The 27,581-nt window shown below is 42.1% G+C and overlaps 1 protein-coding gene across 1 annotated transcript in view; it reads right to left on the bottom strand.

Annotated features, from left to right (window-relative positions):
• Positions 1-3,833: 3,833 nt before the first annotated feature.
• The window catches only part of LOC125358752 (RING1 and YY1 binding protein), a 60,498-nt gene continuing 36,750 nt past the window's right edge, over positions 3,834-27,581 (bottom strand). The window contains exons 3-5 of the mRNA XM_048356163.1: positions 8,385-8,561; positions 8,186-8,284; positions 3,834-7,822 (exon numbers count right to left, since the gene is read on the bottom strand). Of these exons, the coding sequence (XP_048212120.1) occupies positions 7,570-7,822; positions 8,186-8,284; positions 8,385-8,561 (529 nt within the window). The 3' untranslated portion in view covers positions 3,834-7,569. The remainder of the gene's footprint in view (positions 7,823-8,185; positions 8,285-8,384; positions 8,562-27,581) is intronic.

Consider the following 27,581-nt stretch of genomic DNA (forward strand, 5'->3'; position numbering starts at 1 on the left):
AGCTTCCAGAGACTGCATCTGCATAACAAGGCCCAGGCGGCCTCCCAGCCCCCCACCCCCTTGTTTGTGATTGTTTTCAAACTGGGGCTCCTCCAGGGAATCCAGAAGAGGGGGAAGAGGAACTTTTCCACTCCCCTTCCTCCAGTCTGGGCAAAAGTGCATTTCCTCCCTCCCCTCCCCCATGTCCCAAGCCAGGTGCCAGGCAGCCCGAGGGGGAGGAAGGCTGCTAGCCCCTTAAGCCTTCTGAGTCAGGGGCAGGGACGGGGCAGGGGCAGAAGCTACTGCACAGCCCAGGCCTCGGGGTGGGGACTGCCTTCGGTGGCTCCGTGGTGCATACCCCATGGCTGGCCACCTTCCCGGGGTCGGGGGGAGGGCAGAGCCGGGCTCACGGCAGTCCGGCAAGCTGAGTCTATTAAGCAGTTTTCAGACATCAACGGTAGCAAGGGGACGGTCACGGTCGGCCAGCGTCTGGGCCTCTGATGTCCAGGGAGTCCAGGAGGATTCACGTAAGCGGGACTGGAGGGACGGGGTCTTCAACGACAGCCAGCGGCCCGGCTGTTAGATCTCCGCAGGAAAAGGACAGGCAGAGCCCACGGGGAGCGGAGGGTGTGGGAGGCGGGCAGGGCGCATGCCTGGCCTGCAGACAGGATGCAGGGCCTCCCCTTCTGAGAGGAGCGCTGGAGTGTCTGTCGCCGCGAGGCACTTGAACGTGAAATGAGCACTCTGCGCGTGAGTGGATCTCAGTGTGAGCTCCACGGTGTTGCAGCTTGCAGGACACTCGCTGCCCAGGGAACCGACATTGTGCTACCCAGAGCCAGGAATCCAACACCATTGCCAGATGCCCGTGGCGCACACCTGTAATCCTAGCTACTTGGGAGGCTAAGATGGAGGGTCAAGGTTCCAAGCCACCTTGGGCAAGCAAATCCACATCTTTTATCTAATAAATCAGCAAAGAGCTGGAAGTGGAGGTGTAACTCAAGTGGTAGAGTGCCAGCCATGAGTGAAAACGCCAAGAGAGAGTGCAACAATAAAAATGACATTAAAAATACATGCCAAGTCATACTCATTTTTAACACTGTGGATAGAGACATCAAGTAACTGTCCAAAGTACCACTGGGCTTTTTATTTACATGTGGCCTTTATACAACTGCTTCTGATTCTGGGCCAAGAAAAATAGTAAGAGATTAGCTAGGCATTGGTGGCTCACACCTGTAATCTCAGCTATTCTGGAGGCTGAGAGTGAAAGAATCAGGGTTCTAGGCTAGCTGGGGCAGAAAAGTTCTTAAAACTCTATCTAGGGGCTGGGGATATGGCCTAGTGGCAAGAGTGCCTGCCTCATATACATGAGGCCCTGGGTTCGATTCCCCAGCACCACATATACAGAAAATGGCCAGAAGTGGCGCTGTGGCTCAAGTGGCAGAGTGCTAGCCTTGAGCAAAAAGAAGCCAGGGACAGTGCTCAGGCCCTGAGTCCAAGCCCCAGGACTGGCAAAAAAAGAAAAAAAAAAAACTATCTAAAAAAATAACAGCAACAAAACAACAACAGAAAGAACCCAGACTAGAAAGCTAAGTGCTGTGTTCAAATCCTAATACTTCCTTTGTGTGTGGGTGTGGGTGTGGGTGGGTGTCTGTCTGTCTCAGTCCCCGGGCTTGAACTCAGGGCCTGGGTGTTGTCCCTGAGCTGCTTCTGCTCAAGGCTAGAGCTTTACCACTGGGGCCACAGTGCCACTTCTTTCCGTTTACTGGAGATGAGGGTCTCACAGACTTTCTTGCCTGGACTGGCTTCAAACTGCGATCCTCTGATCTCAGCTGCCTGAGTGCCTAAGAGGCATGCGACACTGACATCAAGCCAAAAATAAATTTTAAAGCAATCATGAAACAATTGTTCCTGGTATGTTTTATGAATTAACTTATTAGTGCTATTACTGGGGCTTGAACTCAAGGCATCTCTCTCATTTTTGACCTCCTCCTCCTTACAGGTCCCCAGCTCTACTGCTTTGAGCCACACCTTTGCCTTTCTGCTGGTTAATTGGAGATTGCTCTCTGGCTGGCTCAGAACCCAAACCCTCAGATCTCAAAGTCTTCTGAGAGTTTGTTCCTGTTATTAAAAACACATCCACCTTCTGGGGCATCATCCCACTCTTGGAGGGGAGTCTAAAAGGGCTCCTGGTCTATGTGGGCGATAGAGTCTGGGTTGTTGACTTGACCCAGGTGGCCCAGGCCAGCGAAGGCAAGGGGGTCACCCAACTCCCACTTCCAAGTCATACCTTATTGCTTCCAGGTCTCACTGGTGTGCTCCGCTCCGCTGTTATTTGCCATTGAAGGTGACAAAACCCAGCAGTGGCCCACTCCACAGGCAGCTGGAGGGCTGGGGATGTAAGAATCCTCTTTCCTACAGGAGGGAGGGCTTGGAGATTTCAATTTCTTCCTGCCCGACTGCTCCATGCCTCTCAGCTAGTTTTCTTGGATCCCTACGTGCCCTGAGAGTTTGCTTTGGGTAGGTTCTGTCCTGGGCAGAAATGGCAAGAGTTTGACCTCAAGGAAGCGTGGGCCAGTCATGGCTGTGTAGAGAGGGATGGGCCAGTCTGTCCGTCCTTCCCGCCACATGTGTGGCTTGTTTTTAGGAGAGTCCTGGATGCCTATTTGGGGAGAATTGCATGCTTATGGCCCGGATGCCATACAAAGAGTCCTCACCCAGCCCCCAGAGTGAGGGATTATTACCAGGCCAACAGAATCACACACACAGTATACTTTTACTCCAGGGGTCTGCCCAGGCTGGAGGCTCCTCCTGTTTCCAGATTATGCTAGGTTCTCTCTAGAACATTTGGGTCACTGGTGTTCAGTAATCAATTTCCATCAGAGTCTGGCACTGGCTTCTTGTTGTGATTAGCAAACCAGACCTTGCTCTACACTAGGCATGCTCTGAACCTGTCCTTGCTGATTTTCAGGGATCCTAGGGCTGTTGAGGGCAGGGCAGGGGGTGGGGGGATTGCTGTTCTCTGCCTTGCCCCCAGGAAGAGCTGCTGTGTTTCCATACTCGTCAGTTGCCTATGCCTCTTAGCATGTTCCTCAGCAGACAGTCTGCACATCTGGCATCCAGGACAGAATTCAGCAAAGGACTAGCAGGCTTCACTTCCTTTCCAGCCTGTACAACTGGAAGGTCTGCCCTCTAAACCATCTTTGCACAACCATACCTCCTGAGAGAAGCTCCATATTCCATATTCCACACCAGCAATGGGCATCTCACAATGGTACGCAGGTGCCCAAACCAGCAAGGATAGAGTTACAGGGAGACTGTTGTGGGCCTATGTATCACCGGCAGAAAATACCAGTAAAAGAGCCATACCCTGCCCTTCCACTCTTCTAGGCAGCCACACTTGGTCACAACGCTGAACTGAAAGCATCCTTGTAGCAGGACAGACTCATCACAAGTGCACTTCTTCTCCCTTCAGTTCAAGCTCAGGTGCAGAGCGGAGACAAAGTGATGAGGGCTGAATCATGAAGAGAAAGTGAGGTGCTGAGTGCAGGTGTTAGAACCCTGCTCTCTGGCAGCCTCGCACCCCTGACCTGCGGAACTTCTAGTCCTGGCTGACCTCGCTGCTCCTGGCTAAAACCCCGCTGCACACGCAGGGACTTTCACACTTCCAAGAAGAGTCTGCCATATCTGAGGCCCATCCTACAACATCCAGAGCCAACTGCGGCTTCCGATCAACAACCCAAGCTGTCAAAAAGAAAACGGGCTTCCTATCCACATTGGAAATATTCCCTATGTGAAAAATCCAGGTTCAGAATAGAACTTGTAAGGCTAGGATCTATACAACACGAAAATACAGGTTTCCAATGTAAATTTTACTATTTTATTTGTGAAAAAACTACAAGCAGAATTCATAAATAGACATTTCTATTTAAAGCAGGAAAATGATAAAGTGGCTTCTAATAACATAGTCGTGCACATGCCAGTAACAGGAATATATTAACATCTTTTATTTGCTAGACAAAGAGCAGTGTCCAATATAAATTTCCCCAAAACATTTAAGACCTGTGAATTTCTGACCAGTTCACAAAACCACCAACTGACACTTTAGCATGAAGAGAAAACAAACCTAACAGACTGTCAGCTCTAAAGACGTTACGGAGCAGAAACTTCCAAAAGCGTTATACAAGCTGTCTTTCTGGGCAAATGGAAAATAGAGCTCGTATAATACATTAACGAAAATTCACAAGATAAGATTATGTTTTGACATACTTAACAAGCATTCTCTATTTGTCTCCAACAAACAAAGCTAAGGAAATAATGTAACCATCTTTACACAGTAAATTAAGGTTACGAGTCTTACACAAGAACAGAACTGCTTGCGCATTAAAACTGTTCAGCTCCATTGTCATACTCTAAATGTTGGCTCTTAAACCATTTCCGGTTACATACAAGCAAAGGTTATTATATATTCAGCAATTAATAATTTTTCAATAATTTAAGATACGGTAGCTTAAAAAAAGTAGACTGAGCATGGTCTTGCTAAGGCAGGTGAAACGTCTTAAGAGGAACTAAACCCACAGGAGCTTCTGCCAATGTTTTTAAGTATCCAGATTGAAACGGAAAGGTTTGGATTCAAATATTTTGTGGGTGTCAAGATGTCTTTATTTTCCCCAACTGCATGACTCAAAAGCAGAGCAAGCTAGGTAAGCTCTGTATTTGTGTGCACACGAGTGTGAAAGACCACACGTGTACTTAAAATAAAACAAATGGAAAATTGAGCGTAACACTGTGCTTTTTCTGTTTTTGTGTGTGTGTGCGTGTGTGTTTCTTTTAAAACCTGCTTTCTGTGCCACTGAATACCAAGTATTTCTGGTCCTCTTTTTGTATTTATCTTCATAATCTACACTAGTGTTTTAACGCACTGCCTACTAACTGTAGGGCTAACTGCAAATGCAGGAAGTTAAAATTCCATTTCCAGAATACATGCCCAAGGGATGTCATCAATTGCAGACATTAAAAAGCCTTAAGTTCCTATCACCTCTCCACCCCAACAGAACACACGAGACCAGTTGAAGGGTCGGCCTGTACAGCCTGATTACACAGAACCGCCGCCCTCAGTCAGCTGCACTTCTACCCGAATGGCAAAGTCACCCCACTCCCTATTCTTTTAATTTTTTCACGGAGGCAAACTGAAAACCCAAGACACTGGCAATGAATTAATTAGCAGCCTATGAGTAGCTGGTTAATCAGCTTTTTCCACTAGTCTAGGGGGTCCAATCACTTTACATGAAACTAATTTTGAAAAAGTACACAGTGTTTCTGAACAAAGTGCATACCAACACTTATTGGTTCAAATAGCAGTGCAACCCACGAGTTTGGTGGCATTTAAAATTTTTTTTTAAAAAGTTAATTTAAAAACTTAGTAATTCCTTACACTTCTGGAAAATAAATATGGCTGACTAATTTACCCTCCCTGAGACCCTTAATAAAAGGAATATTAAAACTTTAGAAGGAATGTCTTTGCAATATCACACTAATATTAAAATGTGGATTTAAAAGTCATAGTCAAATCACTATGTATTATATATTTGGATGCTTACAGAAAGCACCTGATTTCCTTTGGTTCATTAATAAATACTTTAAAAAGGTATTTAAAAAGATAAGCACGGCTTGCATCCCAGATACAAGCATTATTTTAAAAAGAGGGGAACATTGTCCATGCATTTGAGAATAGGATCACAGCAACAAACGGCACTGCTTTATAATCTATACCTTTGAGCACAGAATTTAAGTTATGGTACATCAGTGACTACAGAATAGTTTTAATGTAAATGTGAAAGGAACCTTTTCTCGTTGGCTACTCAATTCAAGCTGTTAATTTTTAACACGTTGCCTCCACAGTCAGAAATAGGTTATTAATAAGCAATTCAGTTTCTTAACACCAAAATGTGGTGTTTTGTTACATGATATGCCCTCCCCGTGAGTCCTTAAAAAGTCTGATTATATAAAGGACAGTTAACATCAAGTTCTCATGCTGGAAATGACCGTGATATACTATAACCTCAGTGGATGTGAAGAGTCAAATACAAGAAAGACCCCAAATACAACAAATAAAAGCAAAGCAAAAAGAAAACAGGCTTTTTTTTTTTCTTTTTTAGAAGGAGGAAGAGTGGAATTGTGTTAGTGGTGTGATTTTTTTTTTTTGGTAAGATAGTAAAAGGAGATAAAACTTCACAGAGCGTTTACTCAAGTTATGTCTCTGTCAAGGAAGACAAAGATCCCCTGTAAGCTTTTCCTGCAACACAACCATGCCGTCACTCCTGCAGCCCTTTCCCACAGCAAGGACTGACTGAGAAAGGGCTCCAAGCACTGGAGAGCTCCCTGTCGGGACTGAATGTGTGGTCCGCAAGCTGTCTAGGAAAGTCAACCACAACAGGCATTAAGAAAGAAAAAGGGAGAACCTGTCACAACTGCCTTGGTGGGGAAAGGTCTGAAGGATGCAAAGCCGACAAATGCCAACTATCTATATAGACGCCACCACCCTGATGACACGTGGGAAGGAGAAACCAGGGGCTGCTTCCGTGGACAGCATGGACCAAAATGCAGTTTCAGACTGTTTCAATCCTAAAATAGACAATTACTAGATCTACCTCAGACATGAGTAGTGGTCTGGAAACTGAATTCAAGTTACAGAACACTGTATTTTCATGAGTACTTATGTAGGAACAGCAATGGTAACATGTAACCGTAATTTACACGAATACTTGGCATTCTGGAGCTGAGTTACTTCTCAATGATCAAAGCCCTCCCCAATTAAACCACCTGTGATTTGTCAGTTATCCATTGCAAATGCAGGCTATCTGGAGCAGTCTTTAAATTTGAGATCACATTGTTTTAAAAATATATATTTTATATCGTCCAGTACTCTTGAGACAGATGAGAGTCAAGTTCCCATGTGGGCTGGAACCTCCTTCATGTAAGACTGACTTGAATTCAACATCAGCACTTTCACAGAAGGCATTGTCCCGGACCTAACTGTTCAATGTTGTATTCACTTCACAGTGTATCAAGCACCAGCGTTGCCATGGATTGGTTTCAAATAACCTTTTATATATATAATTTTATATTTATATATAGTTATATCAAAACTGATAGTACATAGTATAACTTGAAGAAAGAACTAAACTTAAGAGGATATGCTGAAAGGATGGAGTTTGTGAACACAATAAATAAAAGTTCCCTCCCCCCCCAATGCCCCTCAACAAAACACAAACAAAAACCAGTTGTAATGTACATGGAAAATTGTGCACAGCAGATTTTTTTTTATATAAAAAGTAGATTCAGGAGCACATCCAATTATAAATGATTGTTAGGAAAATCATATAAAACAATGGAATACATAAAAGTGTCAAGAGTAATCGTCAGGGTGCGAAATTCCTTGGTGGCCAGATGCCCAAGGCCAGCAGAAATCATCCTGGCAGCATCACTAAGGTCGATGTCCACAGAAGACTCCAGGGCAGCAAGCAGCATGGGCAGGTGGAGGACTCGAATTTCATACCCTGATTCATAGTTTTCACAATTCCATGTGCAATTTCAGAACGATTCGTCATTCACTGCTGACATGTCGCCCTTTGGCGTGGAGGAACGAGAAGAGCCCTTGTCTGTGCTCTCTGACCCCGAGCTGCTCTGGTTCTGCTGTTCTGACCCTGCACTGGAGGTCACTGTGGAGGAGGATGTGGAGGAGGAGCGAGTCTTTTCTTTAAAGTCTGTGATAATGACGGTGACATTGCCCACTGTTACTGCCAACTGCTGTGCGGTGCTCCTGTCCACATTCTTCAGCCGGGGCCTGAAACACCAAGGGGTACAGTCAAGTAAGTCGCATCATCAGTATAAGAAGACTTCAGGACACTGTGGCTGCAAGGGAAAATAAGGAACTGTCTACCACACACGCAACAAGACTGACTACAAAAGTGGGCTGACTTCAGCAAAGACAGAAAAGGCCATCAGCCAGATAAAACTCTGAACCACTACAGAGGAATGTGCTCGTGTCTTGCTTTAGTCACAAAGCACTGGAAAAGGCCATCACACCCACCCATAGCTATTCCCTCGCACCTCCCTCAGCCTCAAGCCCGCACGTGTGAGGTCTCCCTGGGTCGATTCAAGTAAGAAATTCAGAATAGCCTTTAGTATTATTCTAGTTCCAAATTACCTTGAGGTGTGATTTGTTTCACTGGTCTTTGTTGTAGCATTTGCAGACTGTATACTGTTCGCTTCACTGGGAGGATCTTTCAGAATATCAGACTTTGGCCTGGGGAGGGGGGGGGGGGTGGCGACAAAAAAAAAAAGTCCACTTAACATCTGATTCACATGCAAAGTGATATACTATATTTAGTTACCCAGAAACTTACTTTGTTTTTTTGTTGGTATTTTTCTTGGTAACACTAGGACTGATTTCCTTGTCTTTCTCAGGTTTCTCTCGGTCTTGCTTTTCCACTTTCTCCTTCTTCTCCTTCTTTGGAGGTGGTGGTGTGGCGTACTGTTGTGCCACTTGTTGTGCCACCAGCTGAGAATTGATCCGAGGTTTCCTACAGTGTGGAACACAAGATAGTTTATTAGTTTTGGGTTTTGTTTTTTTTTAAATGCTTGAACTCTTGTTGAGCACTGGTGGCTCGTGCTTGTAATCCTAGCTACTCAGGAGGTTGAGATCTGAGAATAATAATTTGAACTAGCTGGGACAGCAAATCTCCAATTAAATAGCAAAGAGCAAGAAGTAGAGCTGTGGCTCAAGTGGTAAGAGTACCAGCTTTAGCCCAAAAAACTGATTAAGAGTATGAGACCCTGAGTTCAGCGAGCCAATACTGACAATAAAAAAATTCCTTTTAACTTTTTTATGTGATCTCTAACTTCTTAGGCATTATTCTATTACATTATCCGGCAACTCTTTTCTTTTGAGAGGGAGAAGGATGAGGAGGAAATGGAGCTGGGGATAGAACCCAGAGTGTTGTAGGTGTCAGGGGCAGACTCTAAAAGCAAGTTAAAAAAAAATCACTTTGCCATTATTTCAACAGTATGGATGAGTTCACAGAAGCTTTCTTTCACTAGTGCCAGCACAAACCCACACTACCATGTCTGGCCAGCCAACAAGACAGTTTGTGGACGTGCTGAGAACACTTCTTTTGAACTGTCAAGATTATACTGACAGCTTTCAAATACCTCTGCTACAGAGGGTTAATCTCATTTTATTAAATGGACACTGGTAATCCCATGAAAAGAAAATGAAATTAGAAGTGTGACATTCACTCCTCAATCTAATTATTCCAACTAGGTCTGCTCCCCTGCAGCTCTGTGATTGGCACAGACAGCATACAGCAATAAAAGGTAACTGTGGTTCATACTAGCTCCCAAGGGGTGAAGACTTAAAAAGAGTCACTATGGAAAGAAAAAAAGAAAAAAACCTAAGACAAATGGTACATTGAATATGCCACCAACAATTATGTCAGTGCCAATCTCCAACTGACACTGGCTTTCAACACTGGTGTATACAGATCCTAAGTGGGGCTGAACACTTGTACAAGGCAGGGACATTCACAGACCCAACTGAGAAGGAAGACAGGGATGTCTACGTGTTACTTGTATGTGGTGGTAGCCCCTTCCTTATCTGTGGCTCTGTGCTCCAAAGACCACCAGCCAATATCTGGAATTAAAAGACTGTGTGGAACCCTCAAGTGAAGAACTGCCATATGGGAAAAGATTTGGTAACTGAGATGGCCAGCACTTAGTGAAAAAAGCTAAGGGAGAGCACCCAGGACTAACAGCTGGGCGCCGGAGGCTCACACCTGTAATCCTAGCTACTCAGGAGGCTGAGATCTGAGGATGGCGGTTCAAAGCCAGTCTGTGCAGAAAAAGTGCCCGTGAGACTTTTATCTCCAATGAACTACCAAGTGGCACTGTAGCTAGCCTTGAGCACAAAGAGGCTCAACAACAAAGAATTCTAAGACAAAGAAAACAATAAAGCTGCCTTCTTTTAACTTTTTTTTTTTTTTGCTACTTTTAAGGAAATGAGAAACATGAAAACAGTCTTCTAGATGCAGGAGAGGGGACAGATGCTTACTAACCAATTCACAGCATCTAAGGTTAGCCTGGGTGCTGGCATACCAGTTCAAAAATAATATGGTTTTGCCAGAATAAACATTACATCACTTCCTTATCATGAGGTAGGGAGTTGCTCACAGATACCAAAGTGCCCAGGAAAAGAGGGAATGAACTGTGTCAAAGGCCTTGGCCCCAAACACAAGAGAATCTCACTTTTGTGTTACAGGTATTGTCTACTTTCTAACAATGGAAGAAGTTGCAGCTATCCCAACACACTCTTCCCCACTCAAGAGGAAGTATGATCTGGCCAACACAGAAAAAAAAAGAATGACCACTACATTTAGTAAATAAAAGATTCACTGGGGAGGGGAAATAAACAGATCGGTTATCTACACAGACTACCAAGCAGTTTAAAGAGTAAAAACAGCCACACTTTAAACACTCACATGCTGAAAGAACGTAATTTTAGTTTTGGTTATTTAGCTGAAAGACTGGCCCCAGAATGGCAGGTCCATCCAATCTGAGAGCCTAGCTTCATTCCAAGACACTTGACAGAGTTATGTCACTTATGCTACCATGAGACCATGAAGAAAAATCCGAGTACGCTAACTACTCAGGAGGCTGAGATCTGAGAAACATAGTTTGAAGCCAGCCCGGTCAGGGAAATCATCATGACTTCATTTAAACGAGCTATATTACTACATGGATAATTTTAAAACTCAACTGTCTCTTAACTTGACTGAGATCATGCCTTTGGGGCTATAAATTCTTTAGATGTTCAAATCTTTTTCTACTAAATAGTACTTCCTTCTTCCACAAAAACATTTGTCTTCAATATCTCAAATCCCCAGCTCACCTTGTACAATAAGGGGTGTCAATTCCATTATAGGCTACTCTTCTCACAAGTCTGCATGCCTGGCTGTGCTCTGTACTAGAAACTATTATCCTTCTCCCAAATCTGACTGGAACTATTAAATGTAACAGCTCGAGCCATCTCCTTTCTCCCATGCATGCTTTCATAGGGGACAAGGAGAAATGTTTACTATAAAGGACTATGGGTTTTGGAGTAAAGATAGCCTTTCAGCTATCCAGGCTTTGCTACTTACTGGGCCTAGCTAGATTACTTGAAAGGAGAATAAGTCATATTTAACTCGGCTAAGCCAAGATCAAATCATATAAAGTTCACTTCACTCCTGTCATAGTACATGTAGATAGGCAGTAAAATAATTACTGGCGAAAATGCATTCCAAACTACTACCTTTCCAGCTGCAAATGTGTCTACCACAGTTGCTCAGACTTTGGGTGGCAATTGGAAAGATTTACCCTCACTCAAGAAAACAAGAAGCCTGCCCTGGAAAGTAGAGGCACAAATTCTTTGCATATGCCACATAAAAATCTAATTTTGCTGTCTAATAGCAACAGTAGCATTAAGGAGTTTTCTTCACATACAGGCCACCTTTATTGCATCGTTTCTAGAAAGGATTTGTTTTTAAGAGGATGCTGGGGTTGGGTTGTGGTTCAAGTGGTGGTGTGTCTGTCTGCCTAGGTACCATGAGGCTCTGAGTCCTTAAAAAAAAAAAAGATGCCTTCAGGGAGGCCACCAGGCTACAATTATGTAATAGACACAGGAATTCAGTCTCATCAGATACAAATTTGTCAGGCAGACCAGGCTCCAGCAGAACTAACAACCATCCCTAACTTTCATTAATGGCAGAATTATGATCAACCTTTGGCTTGAAATTGTTGTGAACATTCAAATGTCTCTTACCTCATGAAAACACACTTAAGTATGTGAGTATCAGAAAGTGAAAGCACTTAAGAACATATATTCAATAAATTAAAGTAGCTACAAGTGCTTTAAAAATCTGGTAGCCACAGGCAAGTTTATTATTCCAAGGGTTCTTAAAATATTGGTTCTCAGCAAGGTCTAAAAGGTAAAAATTTTCCGTAATAATTCTAACACTTTTATTTTCCATGAGTTTACATGAAGCTTTCCATTGCAAACAACTTGCATGTTTTCTTTCTGTAAACATGATTTCTGACATGGAAAGTTTCTATAGATCTAGCCAAGACAGACAAAAGATCCTTTGGGCTATTTTGGGGGGGGAATGGGGGGGAGGTCCTGGGACTTTAAACTCAGGGCCTGGACACTGTCCTTCCCCTTCTTTTTACTCAAGGCTAGCTAGCATTTACCACTCAAGCCACAGTGCCACTACTGGCTTTTTCTGTTGCGTATTACTGAGAAATGGAACCTAGGACTTCATGCATGCTAGGCAAGCACTCCACCACTAAGCCACATTCCCCGCCCTAGATTAATAAAGAGCCTAGGGGATACTCTGGCCAAACATTTCACTGTTCAAGTGTGCTGTATCACAGGCAAGAAAGGAAACAACAGGAAGAAGGCAACCTGTACGATACCCCAGACATTGAATTCTCTCAGCAAAACTCCCCCCCCCCCAATGCAAAGTAGCATTACCTCCAACTGAAGCAGATTGAAGAAACATTTTGAAAACACTCTAAGCCTACTAAACACCAGCACTACTTTTCAAAACTGAGCTTAAAACATTTCAACCATTGATGATAAATCTGGTTTACTTCCAATTTCTTCTCCCTGTGGTACCTGTAAAGCCAGAAGTGTACTGTGGTCACGCCCTAGCACTTCAAAAGTACATGTCCATGTAAACATGCCCTATAGGTCTCACACAGCATTTCTCCAAAAAGCATGCCCAATGACAAAGAACAAATTAGTCAAATGTATCACACAAGGAAAATCATTACCTTACAGTTTTTAAGGACCCTACAGTCACACAAGCTGAGGCCCCCGGCTTTACTAGGTGAAATGAGCATGGATGGCCTAGAACACAGATCCTCCTGCCTCAGCCTCAATGCTGTGATGCACGTCCATGCTTTCGACTTTGTTGTTCTCTTTTCATTTTGAAAGACCAAAGAAATGTGTTTAAGACATTACAGTAACAAATAGTTCTACATAAAAAGTTAATTCTGTTTGTAATGTCCTTCCTTAGCCAAGAAAATTTCTTTCTAGCAATGAACTAGGCGAAATGATCCTAAATTCATGTTTCAGAATGGGTACTATCTTCAGAGAGCAAAATAACTATTATGTTCATGCTGTAGTATCCTAACTCCCTCCCACCCCCTCCTCTTTCTTATCTCCACATATAAAAGAGAGGTATCTCACACTGAGAGTCAGATTTATCCTCTCTTCATTGTTTTTCTCCATACTAAGTCCAGGACTTAAACATTTTCTTCATGGGACTGAGGAAATGCTTGACCTCCTCTATCTTACATGAGATTAGGAAATAAAAATGTTCTAAGAGGAAAATGCAATTGTCTAGTTCTCTGCTTAAAATGTGCCAAGAGCTGCTACTTGAAGGATGAAATTTTAACTCCCTACCATGACACATCAATCAGGCTTTTCAGTTTTGTTCCAACAACTCTCAGCACTGGCAGCTCCAGGCTGCTTGTGCACACTAACTCAAGCACCAACAAACTTTTATCTTTTTCAGAAGGTACTTTCTGCCACCTGTTGTTTGCTAATGTATTATCCCTTAAGCTTCTGAAATGCCCTTTTACCTGCAAAAACTATACGTTAAAAAAAAAAAACTATACTGGAAGACCCAGGTTCAATGCTACTTCTTTCCTAATCTCTTCTATTAAGTAACAATCTTTGGCTAGTGTTACCAATTTCCAAACCAACTTAATGGATCTGTCTACTAATCTGTATTTTCTTTTACCACCCCATTTATGTGCCTCTCCCTACTAGATTATGAACATCCCTGAGGCAGTACTGACCTTTTCAAAGTTATATTATACTCAGAAATTCAAAAAATATTGTTTCCTGACAGTAGCTCAGTTAGTACTGCCTCCAAGAATATATGGCCTCTGTATAATGTAGAGCACAAAGCAGATGCTCTATCACATGCATCACACAACTATGATGCCATACTGAGCTATGTCCAGGCCCCAGAAGAGAACTCTTCAGGGCCTTTTACAAATACTGCCATTCAATAGCAAAAACAACAACAACAACAACAAAAACCAAAACAGGGACATAGTAGGTTCTCAGTGGACACAAATGTCTACAGCAGGGATAAAGAAAATTAACAGGGAAACGAGCGCTTCTTGCTGAGCTACTGTGCAGTGTTGAGCATATATATACATCAGTCCTCACTTTTTTGAGGTCATTACAGAAACCAAAGGGCAAAAAGATCCCACTGATGAACACAGTACAAGACTAGTGTGTAAAGTAGGGCTGAGTCCAAGTATATGCTCTTTCTACTAAACCACACTGACTGCCCAATGAATCTTGAGAAGGGCGGCAATGAACCAGTGAAGGAATGTGACACATCTGAAAAAGAAAAAAGTTCACAGGAAAGAATGATCAATAATATTAAAAGTTAGAGCTGAGTGCCCGTGGCTTATGCCTGAAATCTTAGGAGGCTGTGATCTGAGAGGATTGTGGTTCTAAGTCAGCCCTGGCAGGAAAGTGTAAAACTAATATCTCCAATAAAAAGCTGTGGAGCTATGGATGTAGGGGTAGAAAGCTAGCGTTGAGCCAAAAAACAGAGAAGCTACAGCAAAGAGAGCTAAAAGCAAGCCTCTGAACATGGCATTCAAGGTGGTATCCTTCTGAATTTTTCTCATCCAAATCCTTCATTAGAATACACATATAATCCTTAATCCATCCTATACTGTACTCTTCTCTCCTGCCTCAAATATTCCTCCAGCCACTTGGAACACATTCCCTATTTACTCCCCCAAACATAGGCAACTGGGTACCCCTGGCTCAAACCTGTAATAAATTCTAGCTACTTTGGAGGCTGAGATCACAGTTCAAAGCCAGCTTGGACAGGAAAGAAAGTTGTCTGTCAGATTATCCTCCAATTAATCACCAAAAAAGCTGGAAATAGAGCTGTGGCTCAAGTGGTAGAGTTCTAGCCTTGAGAAAAAGAATCACACAGTCTGAGTTCAAGCCACAGAACCAGCAACAAACAACAACAAAAAGAGCCCTAGAGCCAGGAGCTGGTGGCTCACACCTGTAATCCAAGGTACTCAGGAGGCTGAGATCTGAGTATCATGGTTTGAAGCCAGCCAGGGCAGAAAAGTCTTCGTGAGATTCTTATCTCCAATTAATCACTCAAAATCCAGAAGTGGCACACTGTGTGGCTCAAGTAGCAGAGCACTAGCCTGGAGCACAAACAACCTCAGAGATGGCACCCAGGCCCTGATTTCAAGCCCCACAACTGCCCCCTCCCCAAAAGTCATAGGCATGAACAGTGCAGACTTATACAACCAGTATCTGCAATTGGAACACAATGCAATGCCTGCCATTTTTAAATATCTAGGTCCAAGGAAGAAGGAAGTAGGACAAAATTCTTAGGAAGTTAAGACTAAGTCCTTCAAGAATGCCCCTGTTCATTTCTATTTATTGAAGTAAAGAAAGATCAACACTCATAGAAAAAAGAAATCTCCAAAATTAACAGGCCTGTTAATCTTAGAACCACATTCTCACAAAAGTGGCATCAAGTGGGATTCCTATGCTACCAGCAAGATCTCCAATTTCACAGATTATCTAAATCCTTGGTTTATAAAGGGATATTTGGATAAACTGGGATGATCTTATATTGCATACATGAAAGTATCTTCACATGTGCAATCATCCAGTTACAAGAACTTTTCAATTTAGTATTCACTTCAAACTAGAACCTGCCTTTATTATTAAAATAATCTAATTTTAATTGCTTGTAAAAGTGTCCAATAAGGCCAGGGGTTCCATATAGAAGAACATTTTCCTTTCCACTTCTTAAACTGTTGCCAGTGCACTTTCTGCAAAACTTTGCTGAAAATGCACCCCACAAATGTGCAGAGACAGTATTTTTAATAAATGATTTTTACAAGTAGAAATTTTAAGTTAACTTTAGAGAAAAATTACAAAACAGCATGGAGCATCTGAATAGTGCTCACCCATAACATTTAATGTTACTAGCATCTTATATAAACAATATACCAATCAAAACCAGAACCTTTTAATGGCTGTACAGTACAGGTCTTGTAGCTCACTGATCCTAGAATCCTATGTATATATGTGCCTTTTTATCTATAGATCATATATAGGAGAGGCCCTATTGTACATAGTTGGTTTTGTTTTGTTGCCAGTCCTAGGGCTTGGACTCAGGGGCCTGAGCAATGTCCCTGGGCTTCTTTTTGCTCAAGGCTAGTACTCTGCCACTTGAGCCACAGTGCCACTTCTGGTCTTTTCTATATATGTGGTGCTGAGGAATTGAATCCAGGGCTTCATATATCCGAGGCAAGTGCTCTACCCACTGGGTCATATTCCTAGCCCAAGAGGCCGTATTATAACCTCACTGGTTTTCTCACTCCAGTCCCTTTTCTGTTTCAAGGTCCTGTTTTCATTTCCTCCTGTGACAGCTTCTCTTTCAAGGTCTTGGTGTGTGTGTGTGTGTGTGTGTGTTTTCAAGCCCCATTACTGGGGCTTGAACTCAGGGCCTGGGCACTGTCCCTGAGTTCTTTTGCTAGTAGTAGTCTAGCATTCTACCAGAATGAGTCAAAGCATCACTTCCAGTTTACTGGCAGTTAATTGGAGATAAAGAGTCTTAAAGACTTTCCTTTCTGGCCCAGGCTGGCTTTCAACTTCGATCTTCAGATCTCTCAGACTCTTGAGTAGCTAGGATTACATTACAGGTGTGAGCCACTGGTGCCTGGCCATTGGCAGTGGTATTTTAAGTGTTGGTCAGGGCTAGGAATATGGTCTAGTGGCAAGAGTGCTTGCCTTGTTTGTATACATGAAGCCCTGGGTTTGATTCCTCAGCACCACATATATAGAAAAGGCCAGAAGTGGCGCTGTGGCTCAAGTTGGCAGAGTGCTTAGCCTTGAGCAAAAAGAAGCCAGGGACAGTGACTGGGAATATGGCCTAATGGCAAGAGTGATTGCCTCTTATACATGAAGCCCTGGGTTTGATTCCCCAGCACCACATATATAGAAAATGGCCAGAAGTGGCGCTGTGGCTCAAGTGGCAGAGTGCTAGCCTTGAACCAAAAGAAGCCAGGTGTGCTCAGGCCCTGAGTCCAAGGCCCAGGACTGGCAAAAAACAAAACAAACAACAACAACAAAAACAAAGCCAGGGACAGTGCCCAGGACTGTGCCCCCCCCTCCAAAAAAAAGTGTTGAGTCAGTTATGATGTAGAAATGCTCCTTCATGTGGGTCTGGTGCTCCTCAGTCAGAATGAGGTCAGACACATGGTCAGTCCTATGGCAGCAACACTGTGTTCTACTTAGACCACTGTCTGAGGTTCTTCATGTCATCATGTCCTATATATATCCACTTTAAAAGTTTGCATCTTGAGCTGCTAAGACTATTTTTCTCGTTCCCTTTAGGAGGTGTATTTCTTTCCCATATATTTATTTATATAATTCACTCAATATGAATATGTAGATATTTATTCTATCCCCTTAGTTAAAATCCCATGATTTTTTTTCCTGTAATTGTTCCAGCTTTGACCACCAGGAAGTTCTTTTCAGGCTGACCTTTGTGCTTTTTTGACAAAGCCTCAATCCTTCAAGTATCTGGAAATCTACAATGTTTTAGTGCCAAATGATCTCAGGAATGTATTATACTTGTAAGCACTGCCTTAAAGTCCGGTGTAGACCATCAAGAGAAGAAACAAAAATACTCACTAGTCACTGGTGCAAGATGATATATCATTACACATTGTCTATTGTCTCAGCTTTACATACTAGACAGCAGAACTGTTGCCAGAAGTAGCCTGATGCCTACTCTATATGGGCTCAAGGTACTTGATCATAAAACAGTATGTAGCTGAGAGCCAAGAAAATTACGGATTCCAATTTGGTTAGATGAACTGCTCTCTAATTTCTGGAATAGTGATAGCAAAAGACTTCAGAGGCAAGAAGGACTGAAGCTATTTCACCAAGGAATAAGCTAATTCACCAAGGAATTTCACCAAGGAATTCAGCCAAGGCTGAATGGATATTTCCAAGGAGGATGAACAGCCTGTTGTGGAGGTGAGCAAGGATTCCCTGTTTGCTCATTTTGAGCCTCCCCAGAGCTCTAGAACTGAAGGCTAGCAGGAAGCCCTGAGATTACTCCCTCCTTGCTCAGAGGGGCATCCAAACACTTGCCATTTCAACCAACTAACCAAAGGGGCGGGGGTGACACAAGAGTATATACACACTAAGAAGAAAAGCAGTTTGTTGACTCGGTCAATTTTTGCCTGTGACACATTTTAATGAGACAATTGTGTACAATAAAATGCACATAGTTCTATTTATTTTTAAAGGGTGGGGGTTTCACTATGTTGCCCATGCAGTGGCTAGGACTACAGATATGCACTACCATGCTGGGCTGCACATACTTTTTTCCTCCTAATGTACAAGATAATCACAATTTCCAATCCTTTTTGTATGTCTTCTTAAGCAAATCCACTGCCTGCTCCAAGAGGCCACTAGTCTATTTTCTACCAATGGATCTGACTTGGGTCTTTTTCCTCTAGCTTCACATGTGCAATTATGCTGTACATACTCCTTTTTTCATGTTTGAGTATTCTCAGCCCTGCTGAGATGAATCCATGGTGTGTATGTACTTTCTTTATCCAGTCTCCGATTGATTGCTATTTAGGCTTTTCCTCAGTTTTCAAGCTATCATGCTAATGTAGAGAGAGATGAACATTCAAGTATAAATGTTTGCGTGGACATATGTTTTTGTTTCTCTTGATATACGGCAAATCTATATTTAACTTTGTAAGACATTGCCAACTCTTTTTCAAGGGGATTATGCCATTTTACATTCCCTCTAACAAAGAGATGAACATTCCAAAAGCTCTTCAATCTCAATAATAGCATGTACACTACAGGTGTTTTTAATGTGCACTACCTCAAATGGGTAACAAACTTGCACTTCAATGAGATTTTAACTTTCATTCCCCGCCCCTCCCCCCCCCCATCAGTCAGTTGTGGGGCTTGAACTCTGAGCCTGGGTACTTTCCATGAGTTCTTCAGCTCAAGGCCAGCGCTCTACCACTTTGAGCCACAACACCATTTCCAGTTTTCTGATGGTTAGAGATAAGAGTCTCACAGACATTCCTGCCCGGGCTGGCTTTGAACTGTGATCCTCAGATCTCAGCCTTCTGAGTAGCTAGGATTACAGGCCTGAGCTAATGATCCCTGATTTAACTTTTCTCTCATGACGATGATGTGTTAACTTTTGGACTAGGAATCATTTTTAGACAAGTACAATAGATGGCTTCAAGAACTTGGTACAGCATTTATGAAGATTGGGATTGTGGATTGTTATTTCTACTTTTGTGCCTCAATTAAATCAACTGTTTTTTAAAAGAGGAAAAAAACCAAAGCATTTTAAGTTATATGCCAAGAATATTTTAGTGTCTTCAGAATTGTTGACTCAGTTTAAGTTCCAGGACTCAGAAAGAGGATCAAAACAAAACAAACGACCAAAAACATTTAGCAATCAGTTCTTAAAAATTCAGCCAGTGACAGTGTCTCATGTTGCTCAGGAGGCTGAGATCTGATGGCAGTATGAACCCAGCCTGGGCAGCAAAGTCCATGAGACTCTTATCTCCAATAAACTACTCAGAAAAGGCCAGAAGTGGCTCTATGGCTCACGTGGTAGAGTGCTAGTCTTGATCAAAAGAAGCTCAGGGACAGTGCTCAGGCCCAAAGGAGGAAAAACATCTATCAGCTGACCCAGATGAGTAAAAGTTGTATAGCCTATAAATGTTTGAAAGATAGGTGAACTGGATGCAGACACAACACAGTACACAAGTGACAAAGACGACAAAGGATGGCTGGAGGAATAGCTATTACTCTGGATAACAATTAAAAGGCTTCAGTACCTGGAATAGTAGATCTGAGATCACAGAGTAAAATCTAACAGGATGGCAATACTTACAGAGACAAATACCTACTATATTTGACTCTTTCTCTTTTGCAAACAGGATCTCACAGTGGAGCTCAGGGTGGCTTTGAACTAAGTCATGCTAACCTTCGGTGTGCTCATATTACAGCCATGAGTCAGTCCATCACCACACAGCTAGCTTGCATGCAACTTGTCTAGTGGAAAGACCTACACAGGTTAAGAAAATTGAACCTAGTGGTACCATAATCCTAGCTACTCGGGAGATGGACATATGAGGACAAATTCAGTACAGGCACCAAAACCACACTCGAAATGTAGTTCTAGTCTTTCATTAATCTCTAGATGAGTTATAATAAGGAAGCTTGTCTTTGATCCAGTTTGCTCGTTTATTTTTTGGGAAACTAGGGTTTGAACACAGGGTCTTTCCACTTAGCTCTACCTGCCTTCCCTCCATCCCTTGTTGCTTTTGGTTTTTTCAGATAGGGCCACACACTTCTGCCTGGGGCTTGCCTTAGACTGCAATACTCCTACTTATGATTTCTGTGTAGAATTACAGGTATGAACCATCACACCTGGCTTGTTTCCTGACGAATGGGTTTATCAAATTTCCCCAGGGCTGACCTCAAACCAGAATCCTTTCCATCTGCCTCCCAAGAAGCTGGCACTACAGCTGTGAGCTACCATACTTTAGTTTTTAACTGTTGAAAGGAGAAACTATGTCAGTCCCACATTACTCTCAAAATAGGAAACTAAAATGTTATAATAAAAAGGGGAAAGGAAATGTAATAGAGCTGTTTCTCAAATAATTTTGCATACAAATTCATAAATCAACATAAAAACTTCATTTTATTTTGTGCTAGTACTGGAGCTTGAATTCACACTGTTGCTCAGTGTACATGTGCGCCAGCCAATTGTGGAACTTGAATAAGGAATGGTGCTATCCCTGAGCTTTTTGTTCGAGGCTACTAGCTCTCTACCACTTGAGCCACAGCTCCATCTCTAGCTTTTTGGTGGTAAATTGGTGATAAGACTCTCACAGACTTTTCTGTCTGGGCTGGCTTTGAATGACAATCCTCAGAGGTCTCAGACTCTTAAGTAGCTAGAATTTATAGGCATGAGCCACTGGCACCTAGCTTGCTCAGCGTTTTTAGCTTATGGCTGGTACTCTCCCACTTGGCTATGCCTAAATGCCTAAAGTTGGTAGGAATCTCTCAGTTTCTGACTGCCCTGGCTGGTTCGAACCAAAAGTCTCAGACTTCAGATTCCCAAGTAGCTAGGATTATAGGCATGAGCCATTGGTGTCCAGATAAAAACATGTTTTTAAAACTTTGGTTTTAGTAAAACCAAGTGATGGTCCCCCCTCCCCCCAAGCTTTAGTTAAACGTCTCTGGGTTGATGCTATAAAAGAGATATTCTAACAGGAGCAAAGACAAGTCTTAGTTGCCATACTACATTTTCTGAGCACCACCAGCAATTCCAGTCACTAAAATGGAATTCAGGAAAAGAAAAATTTGGGGGAGGAGGGCAGGGGTATTTGTGGGGCTTGAATTCTGGGCCTGGGTGCTGTCCCTAAGCTCTTCAGCTCAAGGTTAGTTAGCACTCTACCACTTGAACCACAGCAACACTTCCCAGTTTTCTGGTGGTGTATTGAGAGGTAAGAGTCTCACAGACGGACCTTCCTGCCTGGGCTGGCTCTGAACTTCGATCCTCAGATCTCAGCCTCTTGAGTAGCTAGGATTATAGGCATGATCCACTGGCACCTGACTCATTATTTCTTAAACACTAACAGAAAATAATTTCCCCCCTTTCTGACTAGTTTGGGCTACTATTACATCAAGGCTTCAGGAGAAGAATTCTCAATACAATCTATATCACCACTGCTTCACACAGATATAGCAAAGACAATGCCCAATTATACAACACCTTTGTTACACCACCAACTATCCATAATCGCTGCAGTTATTTTAAGAGTAGCTCACTCAGCCCTCATTCTCGAAGACTGGAATGCACTTAGAATAAGCTACAATTGAGAATATACATCTTTCAGAAGCAGACCACAATTATGAGTTCCATTTGGATCATTAACTTAGCATCTCCAGTATCTTTTAAAAAGCCCTATCCTCTCAAATAAGCCAGATTTTTGGATGATGGTGTGCCTTTCTGCAGAAGTAAACTTGGCCTTATTCCTATTTGATACCCCAACATCTTGAGCCATTTCTAACAAGTGACAAGTTTAGCTTTTTGGCTTGAATAATAACAGAATGAAGTTTATTCAATCTTCTCAAGTATTAAAGAATATGACAAACTCCTGCTGATAAGGGTCTGGTAAAGCTGAAACACTGCCCTGTAGACTCAGGAAAAACACAAATATATTTAAAAGAGAAGACATAATAGGAGAATAGGAGGTTTGGTTGCAGTGAGATGAACACAAAGTAATTCTGCCCCTCACTCCCATTTTCCTTGTTACAGTAACTGCACTGGGTGTGTGTGGCCTGATAATCAGTCAAGCTCCCCATGTAAATCTGGATCCTAAAAAGCAGATTTCTTGTTCAACTATATGCTGTTTGAACTTCCATTTTTAACTGTGCACACTGGTACTGCTAAGAGAGGCAACCAAAGTAGTTTAAAAAAAAGGAAGTTTGAATCTCACTTCTGTTCCAAGTTCACAGGCCCTGATTTAAGTGCCATATGATGTGAAATATGATTAGCATCAAAAAAGTTTTGATAAAAATGAGAAAATATTCACTTGTTCTGATGAAAATTATCTTTGTGGAGGAGGAGGTTTCAAGTAGACTGCAAAGAACAAAAATGACCTGCAAACTAAGACCTAGAGTCAAAACACGCCTTTTTAGAAACCCAGCCATTCTCCCATGTAGTGTCTGATGAGTTACAAAAGTATCTGTTTCAAAGAAAGAAGAGTGTATGTGTGTATGTGTGTGTGTGTATATAATATGACATAATATCCTTAATAAGCTTCACATAGGGGGGCTGGGATTATGGCCTAGTGGCAAGAGTGCTTGCCTAGTATACATGAAGCCCGAAGTTCAATTCCTCAGCACCACATATATAGAAAAGGCCAGAAGTGGCACTGTGGCTCAAGTGGTAGAGTGCTAGCCTTGAGTAAAAAGAAGCCAGGGACAGTGCTCAGGCCCTGAATCCAAGGCCAGGACTGGCCAAATAAATAAATAAATAAACAAATAAAAATAAGCTTCACAACAGACAGTCAATATTAAAGTTAAAAAGCTCTTATGAAACTTGCATGACTTTTTCAATCAGTGATTCCCTTTTATCTGATCATGGGATCTTTGGTTTTCCATTGAAATTCTAACTACATTGGGTTTTTCTTTTTTACCTATGCTGCCAACTAGCAAGTATACACACAGTTGTTTGGGTGTGTGTGGAGGGGGGGGGGTGCTAGAGATGATACTCTTTCTATAGTTGTGGGTTCACTGTTTCTCCCTTTCCCCTTTCCTTTCCTAGGACTGGGTACTGTCCCTGGCTTCTTTTTACCCAGGGCTAGCTTTCTACCACTTGAGCCACAGATACACTCCTGCCTTTTTTTTGGTAGTTCAGTGGAGATAAGTAAGTCTCACAGACTTTCCTGCTTGGGATGGTTTTGTTTTTGTTTTTTTTTAAACTCCCCCCCCCCCGCCCCTTTATTTTCAAAGTGAAGTACAGAGGGGTTAGGTTACAGTTTCATATGTAAGGCAGTGAGTACATTCTTTTTTTTTTTTGGCCAGTCCTGGGCCTTGGACTCACTGTCCCTGGCTTCCTTTTGCTCAAGGCTAGTACTCTGCCACCTCAGCCACAGCGCCACTTCTGGCCATTTTCTGTATATGTGGTGCTGGGGAATCGAACCCAGGGCCTCATGTATACGAGGCAAGCTCTCTTGCCACTAGGCCATAGCCCCAGCCCCTTAGGATGGTTTTGAACCGTGATCCTCAGTTCTCAGCCTCCTGAGTAGCTAGAATTACAGGCATAAGCTGTCGGTCTAGTGCCACTGTAATTCTAGCCCTGGAGGCCAAGGCAGGATGGCAAATTCAGGACTGGCTTAGTCTACCCAGGGACATTCTGTCCAAAAAAAAAAGTGTTAAAATGTCTACATTTGGGTTATTAACTAAATAGCCACGAATTTAAACATGTCAAATATTACAAGTCCTAGGGTAATCTCACTACAAAAGGTACTAAAAGCAAGCAATGACAACAGATTCCCTCTACTTCACAGATGAATAATTCTTGGCTTAGAGAACCAGTAATTTTCTCAAGAATGCCAGCTTTGATGTACCAGCAAGAAATTTACCAAGTGCCTACCCAATCCTAATTTTCCCCCCAGTTTGTTTAAGAAGGGTCAGATTCTAAAGAGAACATTTTAACTCACAACTGATGTTATGCATTCTTGTTGTATTGGATAAGTAGTCTTCAGTTCAATGATCATATGGGATTCACCACTGTGTATTTGACCCACTGCTGATCAAAATGTCACTATGAAGCACCCAAGTGCTTGCTCATCCAGCTCTGATCTCGTAGTCAAACTGTATAGATATTCAAATGTATTTTGTCAATAATAATTACCAGCAAACTTTCTGTAAAGGGCCAGGTATAGCTCTTTAAATCTTGTAGGCCAAGAAGCAAAAATCAACATTAATTACATAACAAGTACTTTACCAAAAAATCCAAACTCCTAAACCTTGTAGGCTGTAGTTTGCCTACTAGATTATACAGTGTAATAAGAATGTGGTCTCTCACATTAAAGCAAACCCCACAGTCCTTGTTCACAAATTCAGCGCTTGTATTTCAAAGGACTTAACCACAAGTTGCACAGTAAGTAAATCTTTAAGAGAAATACCACTAAAACTTTGAAGTAGAAGAGCTGTTTCTTCATAGGAGCAAGTTTTGCTGTTCTAAAGTTAACATTTGGTATATGTTCAACAACAGACCTAAGAACAAAGGCATGCAATCCTGTCAAATGGAAAGAAATGCAGATTTCTTTCATTCAAGGTATTGGAAGAAATAGGGTTGCGATGGTCTAAGCTTTCCTTCTTTTCTAAACTATAACTCCTAAGGTTAGAGGACCTTAGGAAATGGGACTTTTAGAAGACAAAAGCAAAACCCTCATGAATGAAATCACTGCCTTACAGAAAAGGGTATGTGTGTGGTGTGTAAGAGGTATGTATAAGAGACCTTTCCCATTTCCACCTTGTTAATAAGGCTACAAAGAGAAGAAGCCATGATCAGGAAATGAGCTATCATCAGTCAAACTGCTAGCAACTTGATCTTGGACTGCAAAGACTGCAGGGGTGCTGAGAAGGAAATTTTGCTTATTTACAAACTACCAATATAAAGGGGGACAATATAAAGGAGGGGGGGAGCAAGGTTCCAGGTAAGTAAGTTGTCATCAAGTATGTAAAGGGGTTTAGTAGAAGGGCTGACACTGGTCATCCAATGAAACCAACCTCAAGTACTGACTGCCATTATGTTCTCCAGCTTTAAAATTCCACAGGTTGTAACCTTCCTATGTTGCTGGGCTTGTTCACAGCTTGATAAACTCAATGTATTTGGATGCTTGGAATTAAGTTTAATTACATAAGTCCTCAAAGCTATGGCAATTAAGAAACAGACCTCTAATAGTCCACACTCTTATATCTGTGTGACTTTTGCTTGGCCGCTTGTTTTCTCTGGGATTCAAAAATGTATGACTCATGCATACATTTAAAACCAAAGAAAAACCTTAAAATAACAATTTTGTTGGACATGGGGCACAATGGCAGTATGCAGTGGTATGCACCTGTTTTTCAGCAACATGCGGAAGCACAAATAAACAGATCACAGTCTAGGATCAGCACAGCACATAGAAAGTCTCCACACTGAAAATAACCATTGAGGCTGGTGGAGTGACTTCAAGGACAGAGCACATGCCTACCAAGCATGAAGCCCTACTAGTATCACCACTACCACCACCACCAACAAAAGATCTGTGATGTACTAAGTATAAAGTTGTGCATATGCTCAAGAATACATACTGATGTACACTCTTAAAGAACTAATCAATAAATCTACTTTAGCCAGGTACCTGTGGCTCACACCTGTACTCAAGAGGCTAAGAGCTGAGGAACATGGTTCAAAGCAAGCAGGACAGGGAAGTCTGAGATTTTAATCTCCAATTAACCACCAAACAGCCACCAAACAGCCTGTCTCCAAGTGTAGAGTGCTAGCCTTGAGGGGAAAAACTCAGGGACAGCATTTAAGCCCTGAGTTAAAGCCCCAGGGCCGCATGCACCCCCCCCCCCATCAATGCTACACATTATTTTAATCAAGATTGAAGGAGTGGAGATTAAACTAATTTTTAAATGACCTTATTAGACATTGTCATTCAGTCATCATTCCCCTCTTCCTATTCTTTTCTACAAAGGATGAAGTAGATTCCCAACAAAAGTGCACACGTGCATACACATGCACATACACAAAATCCAATGAAAAGCAATTTTAGTCATAAGCAACTTCAGTTTTTTAATTCTGAATTTTCTCATATCTGTGATGAAAATGTGGAGACAAAGAGAAAAAAATGGGTGGGAAGAGGTAGGGAAAAGGACAGTAGAGCAGCCAAGTTCCTTAGAAAGATAAGGTCCTTCTGCTTGTTTGATACCCACTGGGTTTAATGGTTTCTGGGGGAGCCACACTTTATCCCTAGGAAAAAGTGCCTGCCTTGGTGCAAATATTTATGTATTTTATTTGTTAATTTTCAAAAGTAATTAAATAGAAAACTACTGGAGGAAGCATCTGAAGTTTTGATATTAGAAAACTGATAACAGAAGTAGCTAGTGGGAAGACACTTAAAATATTATTACTAAATGACTATTCTATATTATGATACAGGCTATTTAAAGTACCACATGGCAAATGATCTAAACTGACGCCTACTAAGATCAGAGAAAACCTTCAGAACACGGCTATAGAAATTTGGCTTTTGACAATGTTTCAGAGAGAGTTTAGACACTAAAGGGTTAGAAGGAGTTAAGCACCTTCACAGGTAGTCATTAGTAGAGAATCTTAGAAATCCCTAGGCATTTGATTTGATTCCTAGAACAATTAAAAATAGGGACAGTTGGTGAAAATCATAAGAACAGCTAAGATTATTTTCCTGCTGGTACTGGTGCTTAACCTCAGGGCCTAGATTCCGTCCCTAAGCGTTTTCACTCTTACCATTACAGCCACACCTCCACTTCTGGGTTTTTAGTTGTTAATTGGAGCTGACAGTCTCCTAGACTTTCCTGCCTGGGCTAGCTTTGAACCATTCTCAGATCTCAGCCTCCCAGATAGCTAAAATTAGAGGTGTGAGCCTTTGGTGCCTAGCTCTATGATTATCTTCTTTTTCTCTTGTATTAGTATATATCTATCTTCTTTTAACCGGGAGGGGAGGGGTGAAAGTTCAGATAATAATGAATAGTACTAAACTATGTTCAGTTGCCTCTTCCAGCTAGAATTTACTTCATCTACTTCTATATTGGATACATGGCAATAACGAAATGCAGATATTTTAATGGCTTGTCAAAGGTCTTACTACTTTGTGTCTTACAAACATCA

This window comes from Perognathus longimembris, chromosome 10, assembly GCF_023159225.1.
Source record: "Perognathus longimembris pacificus isolate PPM17 chromosome 10, ASM2315922v1, whole genome shotgun sequence".
In the NCBI taxonomy this organism is placed as follows: domain Eukaryota; kingdom Metazoa; phylum Chordata; class Mammalia; order Rodentia; family Heteromyidae; genus Perognathus; species Perognathus longimembris.